Consider the following 21,369-nt stretch of genomic DNA (forward strand, 5'->3'; position numbering starts at 1 on the left):
CTTTCAACTCCATTTGTTTCTGGCTCCTGTGACTTCTGGGCTCCTGAGAGCTCTGGGTGTGGGTTTGAGACTTCCTGTCCCCAGTGGAGAGTGAAGTGGGACCCATGGCAGATGTTCTTGGGGTGTGAAGCAGAGCAGGGGCAGGAACAAGAGGCCTGTTCCTAGGGTTCACTGTAGAAATCAAAAAATCAACCCAAGAACCACAGCCTCCATTTCACCAGGAGATGGAAACCTAGACATTTGCCTCTGGCCTCGGACCAGGGAAATAAAGCCCCCAAACCTTCCCATTGATATCCACTTCTGACCTGGCTGTGATCAACCCTGCCAGTGTGACCAGCCAGCCCTCCTGGCTAAACCTCTGACTCCCGCCTTCCCTTTCTCTAACGTTTCCCATGAATCTGTATCGTCCAAGAAGACAGAAAGACAGATGCCAGGAAATCCCTGCTCTTGAAACATTTCACCTGTTCACACCTGAGATGACCTCCAATAACACACAATTCCTTTGGGTGAAGCAATATCGTCTCCCAGCTTTCTATTTCAAGATGTGAATGAGGAGGAAAGACACATCGATTCTTCCATGTCATTGCTGAATAACGTTCTCTGGGGACATACAAGTTGGGGTAGAGTAGACTGGAGGAGTGAAGACAGCAGGAAGGCATATGTTGGGTAATTTGGATGACCTCATGGCTCTGCTGTTGGCTCATCTGCCCCACTGTCGTTGTGCAATGGAGTTCTCCAGGAAGAAGTGGGAGGGGCATTGGGGTTCAGTGGGCACCCCACTTGGGAGTCAGGAGACCTGAGTTCTAGCTCTAGGCTCCTCCCAACTTGCTAGATGACTGCAGATAAATCTCTTTCTTGCTCTGAGCCTCAGTTTTGTCTGTTCAGTTTGAGGGGAGTTGGGTGAAATTATGCTGGAAGTCTAGTAATGAATGTCAGTTCAGCCCTGATATTCTGGCACTGAAACATGTCTTCTTTGTGTGTGTGTGTTGGTCTATTCTAGAGGGGAGTTGGGGAGCAGATGCCTTGTTGGGGGTGAGAGAACAGATAGCCCAGTGTCCCTTAGACACCACCCCCCCACCCCACGAGCCAGGGTTCCCCTCTAATTCTCCAGGGGATGGACTGGACCACGCATCTTGGAGCACAGACAAGAGCAGGGCTTAAACTTCTGGCCTGAGAAGCATAATACACCACTGGTGGTGAGGATGGTTTCTGTTTTCGTGTTTTGTCTCTTCCAGACCCTGTACTAAACATGTCATAAGCGTTGTCTTATTTCTCATTAGAACTCCCTCACATGGGTCACATACACCTCTTTAATTTTGTTAAAAGATTGAGACCATGGGACTTCCCAGGCAATCCAATGGGTCAGAGTCTGCACTTCCAGTGCAGAGGATGTGGCTTTGATCCTCGATCAGGGAACTGAGAGCCTGCAAACCACACAGCACAGCCAACAACAACAGCAACAAAAGATTGAAGCCGAGAAAGCATCATTAATCACCCAATGACACGGAGCTAGTTAGTGATGATAAGTCCAATTTTGTCAAAATTTTTTATTGAAGTATAACTGATTTACAATGTTGTGTTCATGTCTTTTGTACAGCAAAGAGATTCAGATATATATATCCATACACATATTTTTTCATATGCTTTTCCATTATGGTTTATCACAGGATATTGCATATAGTGCCCTGTGCTATACAGGAGGGCCTTGTTGTTTATTCATTCTATGTATTATAGTTTGCACCTACTAATCCCCAATTCCCAATCCATCCCTCCCCACCCCCACCCCTTTGTAACCATAAGTCTGTTCTCTGTTTCGGTGAGTCTGTTTCTGTTTCATAGATAAGGTCCTTTCTGTCATATGTTAGATTGCACATGTAAGTGATATCATATAGTATTTGTCTTTCTCCTTCTGTCTTACTTCATTTAGTGTGATCATCTCTAGGTTCACCCAAGTTGCTACAAATAGCATTATTTCATTCTGTTTTATGGCTGAATAGCACTCCATTTTGTGTATATCACACCTTCTTTACCCATCCATTGTTTTGTTCTTGTTGTTGTTCATCTATTGATGGACATTTAGGTTGTTTCCATGTAATGGCTATTTGAGGAGGGCTTTATGGACATAGGGGCGCAACTAAATCCTATTTTAAGTTTTTGGCTGCACCACATAGCTTACGGGATCTCAGTTTCCCAATCAAGGATTGAACTCAGGTCCAGCCCACCGCAGTGAAAGCACCAAGCCCTAACTGGACCCCCAGGGAAGTCCCATGAATTCTATTCTTATTATAAACTAGCAATAATCAGAAAATGGGAAAAATTCCCAATACTAATATCAACACAATTAAAACACTCAATAAATAAAGTTAATGACAGAAGGGAGAACTGTAAAAAAGAAATGTAAACAAGTATTCACATAGCAAATAAAAAAGTTATGCATAAAGAATTAACATGTTCCAGAATGTGAAGATTCTGTATAGTGAAGAACAGAAATATTTACCCTTTTGATTTTGTCTCTTTCTTACATTTCATTGAGATAAAATTGACATAAACATTGTATAAGTTTAAGGTGTATAACCTGGTGATTTGATATATGTATACACTGCAAAATATTTGCCACAATAAGAATAGTTAATAAATCCTTCTCCTCAGGTAATGGCTATTTTATTGTTGTTGTTATGGTGAGAACATTAAAGCTCTACTTTCATAGCAACTTTCAAGGATGCATTAGTTTTGCCCGTGCACAGCCTCCCTTGGTGATTTTGGCACCAGATTAACACAACAATCCAAGGAGGGGTGGTTGTTATTATTCTTCGGTCATTCAGTTGCGCAGTCACGACTGATCTTTGTGACCCCATGGACTGCAGCAAGCCAGGCTTCCTCATCATTAACCATTTCCCAGAGTTTGCTCAAACTCATGTCCATCGAGTCAGTGATGCCATCCAACCATCTCATCCTCTGTTGCCCCCTTCTCCTCCTGCCTTCAGTCTTTCCCAGCATCAGGGCCTTTTCCAACGAGTCATTTCTTCGCATCAGGTGGCCAAAGTATTGGAGCTTCAGCTTCAGCATTGACTTTAGGATTGACTAATTTGATCTCCTTGCTGTCCAAGGAACTCTCAAGAATCATCTTTTAGGGTTTCAAATCGCTCAAAAGATGAAGCAAGGGGTCAGGGACAATAAAATGTCTTTAGAGGGGACCTACTTGGTGGTTTAGTTGGGTCCACCTGCCAATGCAAGGGACATGGGTTTGATCCATGGGCTGAGATCTAGGAACCCACATACAGTGGGGCAAATAGGCCCACAAGCTGCAGCCACTGAGCCTGTGTGCCCTGAAGCCCATGCTCTGCAGGAAGCAAAGCCACCGCAGAGAAGCCTGCACACCGCAACTAGAGAGTAGCCCCATACTGCAACTAGAGAGTAGCCCCCTTTTGCTGCAACTAGAGAAAAGCCTATGCACAGCAGTGAAGACTCATCGCAGCCAAAAATAAATAAATAAATAAATAAAATTATATAAAAAGGAAAAGTCTGTGGGTAGATGTACTTTCCCTTTTTGTTTTATATCAGTTGTATAAGGAGAAATTTAGGAAGAAATGCTTTTACCAATTTCACTCAGCAAATCAGGGCCACCAAGACCTGATTCCCTCTCTCCTAGACCAATGTTCATTCTACCTAACTTTGGAAATTGCGTATTTGATCAAATTCCTGTAAATTTCTCTGATTCCGACTGATGCTTGGACATTTGTCTTCTGGACACGTGGAGTGCACTGGCATTAAAAAATTTTATTCATGTATAGTGTCAAGGGGGAGTTATTCACTCAAAGAAATAAGGGATTCACATCATGATAAGGGGCCCAAATGGGGCAACATGTCTCTGGACCAAGTATCCATAAGTTCCATGTCCCCATTTGGACCAGGTTCTGCTGTCTTGGGAGCCTGTACCTGGGCAGAGAAGAGAGTCTTTTCATTCCTATTGAGACATCCAGCCTCATATTCCTTCCAGGTACCTGCTATTCTCTGTCCTTGCTGGATTCAGAAGCAGGCAGTACTGTGCCCAATCCACTTAGACTCAGAGAAGTTCCACACACTCTCTGGACCTCACTGACACCATCTGTAAAAGAGAAGCCCAGAGCAGGTGGAGGTTTCCAAGCTCTTTGCACTAAAACTCCAAATGACCTAGAACCTAATACAGGCATATCTGACATGTGAATAACTCCAGGCAGGAAGTCAGGGGGAGGGTCAGAAAGTGGGTTTGTGACTTCCAGGCACTGTTAAGGTCACACACACACACACACACACAGAGCTTTGAGCTATGTATAGTAGCTTGAGAAGAACAAACATCAAATGTTCAGTGCCAGTGGGAGGACTCATTCTTGCTCCCTACTTCCACCTGCTGGATCTAGCAGCCAACAACCTGGAGCGCCCATGAGAGGCTGGGAGCCTTCTGCCCGTCTCTGAGGTTTCCTGGTCATCCCTGGGGCAGAACAGCTGAGCATCACTCAAAGGTTACAGAAAACTCTAAGTGCTTCTGATGCCCTAAGAACAGGACCAGTGATGCTCTCTTCCCACTGGGCCTGTGTGTCGTCCTTCTCAGGGTGCCAGTCCTGGGCGTCAGAAACATGCACCCGGTATTTATCAGCTCTTTCAACTTCCCTGATCACACAGCCTTCCATCTAGTTAGAACAGGCAGTACACTTTGAGATGATCATGAACCACTTCTTTACTTAAACATGAAAAACCTGAGGCTCAGAGAGGAAGATGATGGGCTTTCCAAAGTCACAGTGTCTTCTCCAGCTGGGTCCACAACCAAGATGTAGAACTAACTTCTTGATCGTGTTGTCACTACTGCGTAATCTGTTTCCTGCAGGGCAGTCCCTAAGATGAGATCAATACTCTTGAGTGATGGGACAGCACACGGAAATATGTTGATGGAAACGTATACAAATGGAGAAGATGGTGCAGATGGAAGCAATTTGGCTGAGATGATCCTCTACAAATCTGTTGAATCAGCTATTCTCAATGTTAAGGCAATTATCCTCAATGTCAAGGCAGTTATCTTCAGTGTCAAGGCAATTATTCTCAATGGGGTCTCTGGCTCCCCCTTATTCTTCCTTTTCAATGATCTCAGCTCCTTGTGTTTTCCAGGTTCACAGTATTGAGAACAACAGCTCCTGTAGAATCTTTCAGCCTCTTTCACTGTTTAAGGGACTGATGGAGCCCTTGGCGACAATCTCTCCAGCTTCCTCATTTTACAGTTGATAGAACTAAAACCCAGAGGAGGGAAAGAATTGCCCAAAGTTGTTAGTGAATCAAATATATTGTAGTAAAATGCAATGGAAACCATGTTTTCCAAACTGGCGTTTCATGATCAATGAGATGGTGCATCTTTCATATCGATTCAGGTGTTAGTTAACACTTTCTCCCCCTCCATGAGCTGCCTTTTCATGTCCTTGTTCCCTTTTCTATTGAGCTGTTCTGATCAGTTTAATTGCCTTGTCACAGCTCCTCCTTTTACATTTATTTTATTTATTTTAAATGGAAATATATTTGACATATAACTCGGTAAGTTTAATGTGTGCCACATATTAACTTGATACACATATATTGAAATATGATTGCCATTGTATCAATAATTAGTGTCACCATCATGTTACATAATTATCTTTTTTTTTAGTGGATGAAATAAATTCTAGTCTCAGCAAATTTAAAGATCATAATACAATATTATTGTACTTATTCAGTCTACTGTGGATTAGATCTTTAGGACTTATTTCCTACTGTTTACAAATTTGTACCCTCAAATAATCCATCTCTTATACCTCCCTATACCCTAGAACTACCATTTTTCTCTCTGTTTATATGAGTGTGGCTTTTTAGATTTCGTATATAAATAGTTTCATACAACACTCGTCTTTGTCTGACTTATCTCACTTAGCATAATGTGTTCAAGGTCCATACATGTTGTTGTAGGTGGCAGGCTTTCCATCTTTTTCATGGCTGAGTAATATTCCATTATATATGGATCTACATATGTCACATCGTCCTTATCCATTCACCTCTATGGGCACTTAGGTTGTTTCCGTACCTTGGCTCTTGTGACAAACGCGGCAATAAATGTAACAGTGCACATATTGTTTGTCTATCTCGGACTGATCTCACCTAGCCTAGGGTCCTCAGGATTCATCCTGTTGTCACAAATGGCAAGATTTTCTTATTTTTTAATGGCTGAATAACATTTATATACATGAATAATAGAATGAAATGTTAGAAAAAAATCAAGAATTTAACATAAAGACCTAAAAAAAAAAAAATACAGAGTAAACCAAAGGAGAACTAAAAGGAAAATAATAAAAAAGATAATTAAAATTTCTAAAATCAGGAATAGGAAAACAGTAGAAGATATAATCAATAAATAAAAGTCCTATTTAAACACTACAAAACAGTGAGACCACGAGCTATTTCATTAGTTCTTTTCTTTTTAAAGAAAGAAGCAGAACTAAATATAATAAAGCGTGTTGGTGGAAATCACCATGGAATGAGAAAAAGTGATCCTGAGATATTTCACAGATGAGCTTCTTTTCTCACCCCTTTTGGCTGCTGTCCTGGCCCCGAGGTTCTGAGGATGAGAAGGCTGGGTGAGGGATAAGCTGGCTGAATAATATTTCAGCGTCACAAAGTGGGACTGAAAACAAAGCTCATGAGATTTAGAGTACAGGCTTTTAAGTAGCTGATTTGTCAAGCCAATCAGAAGGGATTTTTCCTAAACTTGAATTGCATCTCAGAGAGGGCAGGCCCGGCAGAACTGGAGGGGAGCGGTGAAGATGCACAGAGGAAAAGCATAATGTCTTGGTGTTACCTTCCCTACACGACCTGAAACAGACCAGTGCCGTGACCGTGGCCTGAGAAGGGTTTGCTGACACTCAGGATGAGGGTTTGGGTCACACCACCAGGTAAGCCACTGAGAGTAGCTCTGATGGTAGCTGAGGACAAGGAGACGAATGGGGTGACGAGGAGGGGTGATGACGATGGCGAGCACCTGCAGCAGGGACTGGGGCTGTAGTCTGCCCCACGGACCCCCACCCTCTATGGTTTCCTACGGGAAGAGAGCCCACAAGAGCTGTTCCCCAGTGTGAACGGAGGTGTGGATCCCCAGAGCAGAAGGAGGTGTGCAGCTCAGAGCTCCTTCAAGAAGCAGCTCGCCACCCAGCTGCGAGGAGTGTGTTAGCTGATCACAGACAGGAAGTGCCTTTCAGACACCTGATACTTGAGCTGAGATCACACTATACCCAGGGAAGCCCCTGGCCAGGAACAGAGTAAGGCTGTCTTTCAAGGCTCTTTCCTTTTCTGCCTAATATAGGACCCCCACTATGGAAAATCCTTGCTCCAGAGCTGCCCCAGGGGGCTGGCAGGGATGTGATCAGGTCAGCAATGTGATGCTCCTGGTACCTAGTCCTGCATCCTCTCCTTCCCTTTCACAGATGTTGCTTTGCCATGAAACTTGCACTGCTAACTCTGTCTCAGCTTCTGCTCCCTTGAGAATGTACTTTGCAAAGCGTGGATCATAGAGTTATGAGGCTTCAGGCTCAGGGCACTGTAAGAATGAGCGTCCAGGCAGCGTGATCACAGCCAAGCACAGCTCAACAACTGTGCGATGTGAACACCTTTACTCTGTCCTAGACACTCACCGCAACCCCTAGTGGTCCCTGACTGGGTGCTGCTGTGGAGGAAAGTACTGCATTGCCCTGAGAAAGGCTGCCCTTTGGTCCTTGCTGCTTAGAGTCACTCAGTGGAGATCTAAGTGTCAGGTAGGAGCATCAGATTTGCCAGGCATCTTAGTGCAGCCCTAGCTGTCAGGGTGAAGCATGATTTGTTCAGTGTCTGCAGCAGGAGTCCAGAATGTCCCTCAAGACTCAAGTATGGGGACTTCCCTGGTGTTCCAGGGGCTAATCCTCCATGCTCCCAATGCAGGGGACCCGGGTTCAATCCCTGGTCAAGGAACTAGATCCCACATGCCACATCTAAGAGCTTGAATGCTGCAACTAAAGTTCCCGCATGCCACAACTAAAGATCCTGCCATAATAGAAGAACCCACCTGCCACATCTAAGATTCAATACAGCCAAGTAAATAAAAAAAATTTTTTTAAAAAGACTCAGGTATGAACTCAAAAGGGAGGTACCAAAATACAGTGGGCAGTCAACAAACATCAGATACCCTCTGCGTACTCCCCGTGAAACTCCAGAGAGTCTTCACATTGGCGGTTACAAACGGGACATCACAAATGTTGCCACCTCTGAAACAGAAGCCACACTCCCTGGTCACCATGGCAAAGCCCTGGAACGTGCCTTCTCTTATCGGATTCCTCTTTTACCAGTTTCTCTCTTAGCAGTAGTTTCTTTCATAAGGTCATTTTTAATGGATCTGAATCATATTTCTACCCATTTTATTTTTTAATTTATTCGGTTGCTCAGGGTGTTAGTTGAAGCGCTTGGGATGTTTAGCTGCAGCATGTGGGATCTAGTTCCCTGACTGCGGATTGAACCCAGGCCCTCTGCATAGGGAGCGTGGAGTTCTTAGCCACTGGACCATCAGGGAAGCCCCTCTATCCAGGGAACCAGTAAAGTTGCTCAGTCGTATCCAACTCTGCCATCCCATGGACTATAGGCTACCAGGCTCCCCCACCCATGGAATTTTCCAGGCAAGAATATTGGAGTGGGTTGCCATTTCCTTCTCAAGGGGATCCTCCCAACCCTGTGTGCATTTCAGGCAGATGCTTTACCATCTGAGTCATCAGGGAGCCCTAGTGCCTGGCCCCTTCCCCAAAGACCAGGTCTAAATTCCCTCCCCGCGACATCCACCAGCCAGGCATGTTGGAGGCTCCATGTCAAGCATCTGGTATGCCATAGGTGCACAGTGTCAGGTGCCCTCTGGCCTCAAGAGTCAGGCTTGGGTTTGAATATCTCTCATTCCCCGACTGGGGGGGTCTTTGGCCAAATCACCGAGTCCGCCTCCTTCATTTACATAAAGGAAATGCTGAGCTGTACCTTGGATGATGAGAGCTATTGAAGGCAGGATGTCCTGGCACCTGCTGGCTGCCCATACAGCATGTCTCCTTGCCCAAACCTGGATTTTCGCACACCTGAGCATTCCTACGGGATCTTGGACAAGCCAGTACTTTGAACCTCAGTTTCCTCTTTTACACAATGGGATAGCAATGCTTACTATCTATTGTTATTGGGAGAATCAATTTAGACCAGAAGGTCTTAAGGTGCGTTCCCTGAGCTAGCAGAGTCACCATCACTTGGGGATTTGTCAAAGATGCAGCATATTCTTAGCCTGCTGGGGACTTGCTGAATCACAAACTCAGGGGAGGAGATTCAGCAGTGTGCGTTTCAACAAGTTTGGAGGGTGATTCTGATGCACGGTCAGGATTGCGAAGCATTGGCTTAGACTTTTTAAAACATCTGTAGAGTCTGTCAGAGGGCTTCCGTGGGGGCTCAGCAGTAAAGAATCCACCTGCTAATGCAGGAGACATGGGTTTGATTCCTGGGTCAGGAAGATGCCCTGGAGGAGGGCATGGCAACCCACTCCAGTAGATTGCCTGGAAAATCCCATGGACAGGGGAGCCTGGCGGGCTATAGTCCATAGGGTCCCAAAGTGTCAGATACAACTTAGTGACTACACAGCAACCATAAGATTCAACCTGACTGAATTTTGAACTCTTGTGTGACCATAAGCAAGTCATGTCACCTTTCAGAGCTTCTGTCAACTATTAAAAAGAGTGGTCAAAAATATTAAATGATCTAATGCCTTTAGCAGGCCTGGCTCCAGAAGTGGTATGAAAAGTCATTCACCTGTTTTACTGTCTCCTAGAGTTAGGCAGGTGGGTTTATTGTCACCCCGATGCATCTGGAGCCTTGAAGAAGATGCTTTTCTCCAGATTTCTATTTCTGGCACGATGCACAATTCACAATGCAGACAATAGCACCTGCTCTCAAAAGCTGGAGGATTAAGGTAGGTTATGGACATGCTCAGCCTTAGCAGATACTCAGGAAATGTTAGATCCTTCCACTACTCACTGTCTCCAAGCTCTGCTGGATTCAAGGGCTAGTGACTCACCTCCTGACCCTCAGTAATCTCATCTGGGCTGTGGCTTCAGTAATGCCTGCTTCTCAGGGTGGACCAGAGACTGAGTGTGTATCCAGCCACTGGCCCAGTGCCTGACAGGAAGCACGCAGAGTACCTTTCACTCATCCTAGGCCTGGTTTTTAAGTAGGTGGGGATTTCTTCCTTACCTCTGTCACTTGTGTGACCTCTGGCCAGTCTCCTGCAGCTCTGGGTTTTAGCTCCCTTATCTACAGAATGGAGATAATACATTCCGGTGAAGAGTTATTGTGAGTACGTGTGCAGAGGCCTCTGGAACACAATAGATGCTCAATAAATGTCAGTTCATCACACTTCCCTCATTAGACTTGGGTTCAAATTCTGCGTCTGCCATTTACTAACTGTTGACCTTGACCAGAATCAGGCCCCTCTCTGAGCTTCGGTTTTCTCATCTGTGAACTGGGGAACATCTTAGGTTCTATGAGAAGTTTGGAGGATTAAATGAGGCAAATTGTTTATGGGCAGCACCATTCCTGGCACATAATTCGTGCACAAGAAATACATATGCGATACAGCCTCTATGCCTCTACTGGACTTGGATTAAAAAGATGGGGTTTCTAATCCAGTTCCATCACCCATTAGGCACATGACTGTGGGCAAATCCTTTTCCCTTTTGCCTAGAACTCACCTTCCTGCTCTATGAAACAGGATGAATAATTTAACGAACCTTCTCTGACAAGAATCTGAATATCAGTAAGAAAGATTAAATGATTTGCTGAAAATTATTACCCAGCTAGCCCATGGCACAGTTGAGACTGGAGACTAGACTTTTTGATTCAAGACGCTCCATATATTAATTTTGAGCACCTAGTATGTGCTGGACAATTCTCTGGGCTCTAGATACTCTTCACTGAGTTTAATCCCTCGACTAACCCTGACTGGGAGATTTTCAACTCCTTCTGTACAGATGAGCCAATGGGACAGCCTCAAACCTCAGCCAGTTCCACGCTGCTCACTCCTTGAGGGAGTTCTCATCGTGGGGCCTCGGGCACTGGGATCCCCGGGGCAGCCTGGCTTCCCATTCTTGAAGCCCACGCCCCTTCCCCTAACCTCGCCTTAGCTTCCCGCCCCCCAAGGGAGGTCCCGTACCTGTAGGGGCCTTTCCAGGGCGCCCGCGGGCCGTGTGGTTTCATAAGGCGCAGAGGCTGGAGAGCCGCTTTCCGGCGGGATCGCTCAGCCCTGCGGCCCCTCTGCGCCTCTGCAGCCTGCAGCCTCTGTCCAACCTTCCTCAGTCCCCGGTGGCTGAGGTCTATTGATCGCTGCCGCTGCCCGGGGAGGGAGCCCGGAAGCGGTGGTTTCTATTCCTGACTCGGTTGAGAGAAGAAGCGGGGTGTGTGGAGACTGGGCCCCCACAGCCCGGGCATCCTCACCAAGTCAGAGGCCAGGGGATGAGGGGTAAGTTGGTGGGGGGTCCCTAGAGGACAGCAGGAATAATAGCTTCCTTAGTTGCGTGCTTAACATGGGCCAGGGGCTGGGCTTTAGGTGACTTATCTAAGTTCTTTCCGACAGGGTCTTCTCTTCCCTGTTTCACAAGTGTCACTTGCTCAGGGCACTTAGCTAGACCTTGTGGACCTGGGATGGGGACTCACATATTCCCATATTTCAGCAAGGACATGTTGAAACAGGGAAGCCTGAAACAAATCATTTTGCCCCCGAAATTCAGTGTCCTCACCTGCCCACAGATTCCTGATTCACTGTGGCAAGGGTAAGATAGAACCCTGCCAAAGAGCTTTGTCAAGGAGTGTGACCCACAAGCTTTTATTAAACACCTACTGTGTGCCTGGTCCTGAAGATTAGGACCATACAAGAAAGGTTTCCTACTTTACAGATATTGTTGTTAATAATGACGATTTATTTATTGAGCACTTACCTTGGTTCCAATATTCTATAGACCTCATCTTTTAAACTGAAAAATGTTTGTGACATAGACACTATTATTATTATTCCAATCTTGCAGATAAGAAATGTAAGGCTTTGAAAGTTGAGGTGACTTGCTCAAGGTCACCTCTGAGTCCTCTAGGCCATCACTGTCTGATAGATGTAATGTGAGCCATAAATAGACTTTAAATTTTTTTAAGGCAACTTTTAAAAACAGTAAATAGAAAGGGGTAACATTAGTCTTACTACTATATTTTATTTCACCCCAATATTATTAAAATAATTTCAACATGGAATCAATAAAGAAATTATGAATGATATATTTTACATTTTCATTTTTGTGCTAAGTCTTCAAAATCCAGGTATTTGTTTGGGGGGGTTGATTGTTTTTAATATTTATTTATTTGTCTGTACCAGGTCTTAGCTGTGGCGTGTGAAATCTTTACGATCTGAACCACCAGGGATGCCCCACATGTGGGCTCTTTTACTTGCAACATGCGGGGTTCTTTTTTCTTTTTTTTAGTTGCAGCATGCAAACACCAGGGCTTCCCTGGTGGCTCAGAAGATCAAGTGCCCGCCTGCAATGCAGGAGACCTAGATTCGATCCCTGGGTTGAGAAGGTCCCCTGGAGAAGGAAATGGCAACCCACTCCAGTACTCTTGCCTGGAAAATCCCAAGGATGGAGGGGCCTGGTAGGCTATAGTCCATGGGGTCTCAAAGAGTCGGACACAACTGAGCGACTTCACTTCACTTCATGCAAACTCTTAGCTGTGGCATGTGGGATCTAGTTCCCCAACCAGGGATTGGAACCTGGTCTCCCTAGCAACTTGAATAAATATGAAATTAATCACCTCATAATTTCTGTGGATCAGAAATCTGAGCACGACATGGCTGGATTCTCTACTCAGCATTTTACTAGGTTGAAGATAGGTGTCAGCCAGGGTCGTGGTTCTCATCTGGGGTTTGAGGTTCTTTTCCAGCTCACAGAGGTTGGCAGAATTCATTTCCCTCTGGTTGTAGGATGGACCTCCCTCTTTTCCTGCTTGCTGTCTGCTGGGGATCACTCTCTGGAATGTCCGTTGGGATGGCTCTGTGTGTTTGTGTGTGTGTGTGTGTGTGTGTCTGTGTGCAGGCACGCTAAGTGGCTTCAGTAGTGTCTGACTCTGCTATCCTATAGACTGTAACCCACCAGGCTCCCCTCTCCATGGGATACTGCAGGCAAGAATGCTGGAGTGGGTTGCCATTTTCCTTCTGCAGGGCATCTTCCCTACCCAGGGATCGAACCCTAATCTCTTATATCTCCTGCACTGGCAGGCAGGTTCTTTACCACTAGTGCCACTTGGGATGGCTGTCATTCCCTTAACACCCCCACTCATTAAGCTCTGGCCATGGACCAGGCCTACAAGAAATAGAGGCCAGTGACTTATTATGCAATGGTAGAGTCAGTCCCACCCATAAATAATGGCATCTCAACTGTTCAGACAACATTTCACCAAATGTGGAACAATTTGAAATGATCTTAGGGTGTGTCTGGATGCAACATCGTACGACAGTGACTCTTGCATTGAGAAAGTTCTTTTCAATCCTGAGTATAGCAGCACGAATATCCCAGATTAGAGATCTGTGACTTTAACATCTTTTTATCCCTCGTTAATCATCCTTTATCACAATAGAGACAGAGAGCAGGCTTCAGGCTCACAGGCAGGTGGCAGTATCTAGCCAGAATCTAATATTATTATTTCATATCATTTAATCAGACATGATTTACTTACATGGAAGTTAATTGCTTTAGTTGTATCTGCTTTTACACTTGCATTCTGTTTGTGAGAAGTGACCCCGTTTATCCCGTTTAAAGTAGTGATATCCAGTTTTTCCTCTCAAGTAAATTTATTTTTATACAAAAGTGAGTCCCTTGGAAGAAAAACATTAGGTCAATAGGAGTACAGCAATACACAAAATATCATGATGCTATTTTGCAGGTATGGCGAACATTGTGAACAGATTGGTGTTTGGAAAATTCTTCTAGAACAGAGTTTATTAAGGTTGGAATTTCCACTGGCAGAGGGGCTTCTGTCTGGGTTGCTGGGTCCCAGACCCCACCCATCTTCATATCTTCCTGCAGAGAACCCCATCCCGAGGTTCCGAGTTATGGATCCTAAGCCAGAATTAGCCTGAGGAGAGACAAGGAAAAGGTTAACCCCCTTTCCATAATAAAGCTCTGGGTTCTGGGTCTGATTCCCCCATCCAGACCCCATCAGCCCAGCCAGGAGGGCAGGACCCCCCACCCTCCTTCACAGGGGCAAACTGAAGCTCAGAGCGTTAGGGCCGTGCTCCAGGTGATACTAGTTCAGCAAGAGAACAGGGACACCCGGTTCCTCTGTGATGCTAGGAGAACCCCTCCCACCCCATCCACTTCTCCAGGGCTGGCCACAGGAGGCCCAGGCTTCTGGGAAGGTTCCTGTTCAGCTGGCTGAACTCGAGGGATCTCTTAGGGCTGGGGCTCAGACAGGGAAGGAGCTGGCCCGAGGCACACACAGCCCTACCTCAGACAGGGTTTCTGCAGTCCCGGCCGCAGGCACCCAGGCAGCACCACTTGCGGCCCTGGCAGTCCGAGTCCTTGGAGCAGAGGTGCTGCACGGGGCTCAGGCAGCGCTGACGGTCCTCGGGGCATCTCCCCATCTTAACTGCAACACAGGGACCGGGGGAGTCCTGCCGGAGCGCCGGCCCTGGGGCTTGGGGTCTGGCTGGCGGTCAGCACGGTGGAGAGGGACCCTTACCTGAGACCTTCCGCACGCACTGGAGGAAGCACGCTTGGCGACAGCACTTCATCCCTGAGGGACACTGGCTGTCGTGCAGACACTGGTCAGGCACCGAGAGGAGGCAGGGCCCGTCATCTGGTGGGCAGCCCCCAGACTTCTCTGTAAGAGAACTCCCCAGATTTTGCCGCTGGAGGCAGTTCAGAATTCAGTATAAGCGCTGTCCTGGGGATCGCACCATCTAAATTCTCCACTCCATACTTCTTTGCCCATCGTTTGCAATTTTTTTTTTTAAATTTTGGAATGGACTTGCTTGTTTTTTATTTATTTTTTTATTGACATCTAAAGTGAAATGTAATATATCAGTCAGGTGTGCAAAGTGATGATTTATTTTTGTATGTCCTGCAGAATGATCACCACAGTGTCTTGTTAACATCGGTCACCATACATAGTTATAATTTTTTTTCTTGTGATGAGAACTTTTAAGATCAAGTCTTTCAGCTACATCCAAATGTGAATTGTAGCATTATTAACTGCAGTCACCAGGCTGTACATTATATCTTTGTGACTTATTTTATATCTGGAAGTGTGTACATTTTGACCCCCTTCACCCATTTCACTCCCACCCCTACACCCTACTTTTGGCAACAACCACCAACTGTTTTCTGTATCTATGAACTTGATTTTTTTAAGATGATACCATACAGCATTTATCTTTCTCTGTCTGATTTATTTCTTTTAGCATAATGCCCTCAAGGTCCATCCATGCTGTTGTAAATGTCTGGCAAGGCTTTTTTTGTTGTTGTTGTTGTTTTAGTTTGGTTTGTACTCCAAGCGTCAGTTTTCTGTCTGTGAAATGGGAAGCTAGACTGAATCCTCTTAGGATTGGTTTGAGACTCAGATGACATAAAAGGCAGAGGAAAAAAAAAATCAACGAAGTTCAAAATCTCCACCTGGGCAACTAGACCGTGCCTGATTTGGCCCCAGGCCATCTGTCTGGTCTCTTCGTCTACCCTGTTTCCACTTGGCGGCTCCTGATCAGCTCCAAGCTGCTTCTCTTTGCAGGCCCTGTTTTTTGCCCCGTGTATTACTCTCAAGTTTGCATCTGCCTTCCCTAACCTTCTCTCCAAGTCCAGGCTCCCCACTCACAGACATATACACAGAGACACAGTCATATACACACACCAGCGTGGGCAGAGTGTTACAGGCCCAGAAGGGATGGAGGTGGAGGCATCGCCTGGGTGGGGAGGCACCTGTCTGACTATCTTTGCAGCCCCAGCCTCTCCCATCTTTTGACAGGTCAGACTCAGCCTTTTATTTTTTTTAATTAATTAATTAATTTATTTTATTTACAACATTGTATTGGTTTTGCCATACATTGACTTGAATCCTCCATGGGTGTACATGTGTTCCCCATCCTGAACCTCTCTCCCACCTGCCTACCCATTCCATCCCTCTGGGTCATCCCAGTGGACCAGCCCTGAACATCCTGTATCATGCATCAAACCTGGACTGGTGATTCATTTCACATATGATAATTTGCATGTGTGAATGCCATTCTCCCACATCATCCCACCCTTGCCCTCTCCCACAGAGTCCAAGGACTGTTCAATACATCTGTGTCTCTCTTGCTGTCTTGCATCCAGGGTTATCATTACCATCTTTCTAAATTCCATATATATGCGCTTGTATACTGTATTGTTGTTTTTCTTTATGACTTACCTCACTCTGTATAATAAGCTCCAGTTTCATCCATCTCATCAGAACTGATTCAAATGTATTCTTTTTAGTGGCTGAGTAATATTCCATTGTGTATATGTACCACAGCTTTCTTATCCATTCATCTGCTGATGGGCATCTAGGTTGCTTTCATGTCCTAGCTATTATAAACAGTGCTGCGATGAACATTGGGGTACATGTGTCTCTTTCTGATCTGGTGTCCTCACTGTGCATGCCCAGCAGCGGGATTGCTGGGTCATATGGAAGTTCTATTTCCAGTTTTTTAAGCAATCTCCACACTGTTCTCCATTGTGGCTGTTCTAGTTTGCATTCCCACCGACAGTGTTAGAGGGTTCCATTTTCTCCACACCCTCTCCAGCATTTATTGCTTGTACACTTTTGGATAGCAGCCTTTCTGACTGGTGTATAATGGTACCTCATTGTGGTTTTAATTTGCATTTCTCTGATAATGAGTGATGTTGAGCATCTTCTCAAGTGTTTGTTAGCCATCTGCATGTCTTCTTTGGAGAAATGTCTGTTTAGTTCTTTGGCCCATTTTTTGATTGGGTCATTTATTTTTCTGGAATTGAGCTGCAGGAGTTGCCTGTATATTTTTGAGATTAATTCTTTGTCCATTGCTTCATTTGCTATTATTTTCTCCCATTCTGTAGGCTGTCTTTTCACCTTGCTTATAGTTTCCTTTGTTGTGCAGAAGCTTTTAATTTTAATTAGGTCCCATTTGCTTATTATTTCTTTTATTTCCAATATTCTGGTAGGTGGGTCATAGAGGATCCTGCTGTTTTTTATGTTAGAGAGTGTTTTGCCTATGTTTTCCTCTAGGAGTTTTGTAGCTTCTGGTCTTGCTTTTAGATATTTAATCCATTTTGGGTTTATTTTTGTGTATGGTGTTAGAAAGTGTTCTAGTTTCATTCTTTACCAAGTGGTTGACCAGTTTTCCCAGAACCACTTGTTGAAGACATTTTCTTTTCTCCATTTTATATTCTTGCCTCCTTTGTCAAAGATAAGGTGTCCATAGGTGTGTGGATTTATCTCCGGGCTTCCTATTTTGTTCCATTGATCTATATTTCTGTCTTAGACTGGCTGACTGGATACAAAAACAAGACCCATATATATGTTGTCTACAAGAGACCCACCTCGAAACAAGGGACATATACAGACTGAAAGTGAAGGGCTGGAAAAAGATATTCCATGCAAATAGAGACCAAAAGAAAGCAGGAGTAGCAATACTCATATCAGAAAAAATAGACTTTAAAACAAAGGCTATGAAAAGAGACAAAGATGGACACTACATAATGATCAATGGATCAGTCCAAGAAGAAGATATAACAATAGTAAAATATATGCACCCAACAGAGGAGCACCGCAATATGTGAGACAAATGCTAACAAGTATGAAAGGGGAAATTAACAATAACACAATAATAGTGGGAGACTTTAATACTCCACTCACACCTATGGATAGATCAACCAAACAGAAAATTAACAAGGAAACACAAACTTTAAATGATACAATAGATCAGTTAGACCTAACTGATATCTATAGGACATTACATCCCAAAACAATGAATTTCACCTTTTTCTCAAGTGCACAGGGAAACTTCTCCAGGATAGATCACATCCTGGGTCATAAATCTAGCCTTGGTAAATTGAAAAAAATTGAAATCATTCCAAGCATCTTTTCTGACCACAATGCAGTAAGATTAGATGTCAATTACAGGAGAAAAACTATTAAAAATTCGAGCATATGGAGGCTGAACAACACGGTGCTGAACAACCAACAAATCACAGAAGAAATCAAAAAAGAAATCAAAATATGCCTGGAAATGAATGATAATGAAAACACAACAACCCACAACCTATGGGACACTGTAAAAGCAGTGCTAAGGGGAAGGTTCACAGCAATACAGGCTTACCTCAAGAAACAAGAAAAAAGTCAAATAAATAACCTAACTCTACACCTAAAGCAACTTGAAAAGGAAGAAATTATGAACCCCAGGGTTAGTGGAAGGAAAGAAATCTTAAAAATTAGGGTAGAAATGAATGCAAAAGAAGCAAAAGAGACCGTAGCAAAAATCAACAAAACCAAAAGCTGGTTCTTTGAGAAGGTAAATAAAATTGACAAACCATTAGCCAGACTCATCAAGAAACAAAGGGAGAAAAATCAAATCAACAAAAATAGAAACAAAAATGGAGAGATCACAACAGACAACACTGAAATACAAAGTATCATGAGAGACTGTTATCAGCAACTATATGCAAATAAAATGGACAAGTTGAAAGAAATGGACAAATTCTTAGAAAAGTACAATGTTCCAAAATTGAACCAGGAAGAAATAGACAATCTCAACAGACCCATCACAAGCAAGCAAATTGAAACTGTAATCAGAAATCTTCAAACAAACAAAAGCCCAGGACCAGACGGCTTCACAGCTGAATTCTACCAAAAATTTAGAGAAGAACTAACACCTATCCTACTCAAACTCTTCCAGAAAATTGCAGAGGAAGGTAAACTTCCAAACTCTTTCTATGAGGCCACTATCACCTTAATATCAAAACCTGACAAAGATGCCACCAAAAAAGAAATCTATAGGCCTGTATCACTGCTGAACATAGATGTAAAAATCCTTAACAAAATTCTAGCAAACAGAATCCAACAACATATTAAAAAGATCATACATCATGACCAAGTGGGCTTTATCCCAGGGATGCAAGGATTCTTCAATATCCACAAATCAATCAATGTAATACACCACACAAACAAATTGAAACATAAAAACGATATGATTATCTCAATAGATGCAGAAAAAGCCTTTGACAAAATTCAACACCCATTTATGATCAAAACCCTCCAGAAAGTAGGAATAGAAGGGCCATACCTAACATAATAAAAGCTATATATGAGAAACCCTCAGCAAACATTATCCTCACTGGTGAAAAATTGAAAGCATTTCCCCTAAAGTAAGGAACAAGACAAGGGTGCCCACTCCCACCATTACTATTCAATATAGTTTTGGAAGTTTTGGCCATGGCAATCAGAGCAGAAAAAGAAATAAAAGGAATCCAGGTTGGAAAAGAAGAAGTAAAACTCTCACTGTTAGCAGATGACATGATCCTCTGCATAGAAAACCCTAAAGACTCCACCAGAAAATTACTAGAGCTAATCAATGAATATAGTAAAGTTGCAGGATATAAAATTAACACACAGAAATCCCTTGCATTCTTATACACTAACAATGAGAAAACAGAAAGAGAAATTGAGGAAACAATTCCATTCACCATTACAACAAAAAGAATAAAATACTTAGGAATAAATCTACCTAAAAAGAAACAAAAGATCTATATATAGAAAACCATAAAACACGGATGAAAGAAATCAAAGAGGATACAGGTAGATGGAGAAATATACTGTGTTCATGGATCAGAAGAATCAATATAGTGAAAATGAGTATACTACCCAAAGCAAGCTATAGATTCAATGCACTCCCTATCAAGTTACCAAAGGTATTTGTCAGAGAACTAGAACAAATAATTTCACAATTTGCATGGAAATACAAAAAACCTCGAATAGCCAAAGCAATCTTGAGAAAGAAGAATGGACTGGGAGGAATCAACCTGCCTGAATTCAGTCTCTACTATAAAGCCACAGTCATCAGACTCAGCCTTTTAAAGGAGGCAGAGGAGGAGAGAGGTAGGGTAGGTAGAACTTCCTTTCGACAATCCCGGATCCCAGAGGCCACGCGCTGTACTCAACTCCGGAGACCCTTTCACAGATTGGGCTAGGAGACTGAGAAGCCTGGAGCAGGACACAAACAAGATGGGCAGGAGGCCAGACCAGACCTAGTTGGCCATGGAGGATGACAAAAAAGATCATCTCCCTGCCTTGCAGACCCACAGGTCCAGACACCCCCATGGAGACACCAAGAACAGGGACCAACCGTCCACTCCCACCGTCGGCAGAGGCACAGGAAGACACGTGTTCTCACTAGGACGCCCATGCAGGCTCAGACACACATGTGTGTGGTCGTCCCTAGGGATACATGGGCAGATGCAGGTCACACCAAAAAGCGGGCACAATGCTACACATATAACTAGAGGTAGACGCATGAGTGTGAAGACAATCCTACAGTCAGACGTGTGGACAGGCAAGCACTGGGAAACTGGCAAGAAAACATTTACAGCTGCACATGCAAGCAGGCTGACAGGCATGAAGATGTACAGACAAGAGAGAAGCTGCTGGAAGTACTAAGAAGTGGGCACATGCACACACACACACACACACACACACACACACACACAAAACCTACACTTCATTGCCTGCCTTTCCCCAAACTCTTATTCTCTCCTAAAAGGTAGAAACCAGCTCTGTCCTTGGAACATAGGAACCTACCCATACTCACCTCCCTTCCTCCTGCCCAAGGCAGCAGGTAACTGGCTCCCCAAACCCAGGAGGGCCACCAGGAGAAGGAGGCTCTGGGCCCTCATGTTTCTGTTGCTGACACCTGATAAAGTAGAATCCAGAGGCCCCCAGATTAACACCTATAACCTTGGGGAGGCTAGAGCAACTGAGTTAAGGGAGGAAGGAGAGGGGATAAACAGAGTGCTATGTGTCTGCCTCTTCCTGGCTCCACCCCCTGCCCAAGAGCCACCGTGCAAGGGTGCTTGTGCAAGAATGGATGATGGGTGAGGACCCGCCCTGGGTGTCCAGGGCTGGGATCCAGTCCTACCTGTATCGCCAATTTGGGTTGTGATATGGACAAGCCTTGTTGTGTTTGGACCTCAGTTTTTCTCATTTGTATAAAGGGTGAGAGTTGATGAGTCAGATGGTCCCCTTCCTGGGTCT

The 21,369-nt window shown here is 44.4% G+C and overlaps 1 protein-coding gene across 1 annotated transcript; it reads right to left on the reverse strand.

The window, feature by feature from the left end:
* Positions 1–13,949: 13,949 nt before the first annotated feature.
* Positions 13,950–21,215, reverse strand: LOC133044480 (WAP four-disulfide core domain protein 5-like). The gene is made up of 4 exons (XM_061125861.1): positions 20,927–21,215; positions 14,812–14,952; positions 14,578–14,718; positions 13,950–14,205 (listed from the first exon to the last, which is right to left on the reverse strand). Exons 1-3 carry the CDS (start codon positions 21,009–21,011, stop codon positions 14,579–14,581), a joined length of 366 nt encoding a protein of 121 aa, XP_060981844.1. The 5' UTR covers positions 21,012–21,215; the 3' UTR covers positions 13,950–14,205; position 14,578.
* Between the last annotated feature and the right edge of the window lie 154 nt (positions 21,216–21,369).

This window comes from Dama dama, chromosome 23 (assembly GCF_033118175.1).
Source record: "Dama dama isolate Ldn47 chromosome 23, ASM3311817v1, whole genome shotgun sequence".
In the NCBI taxonomy this organism is placed as follows: Eukaryota; Metazoa; Chordata; class Mammalia; order Artiodactyla; family Cervidae; genus Dama; species Dama dama.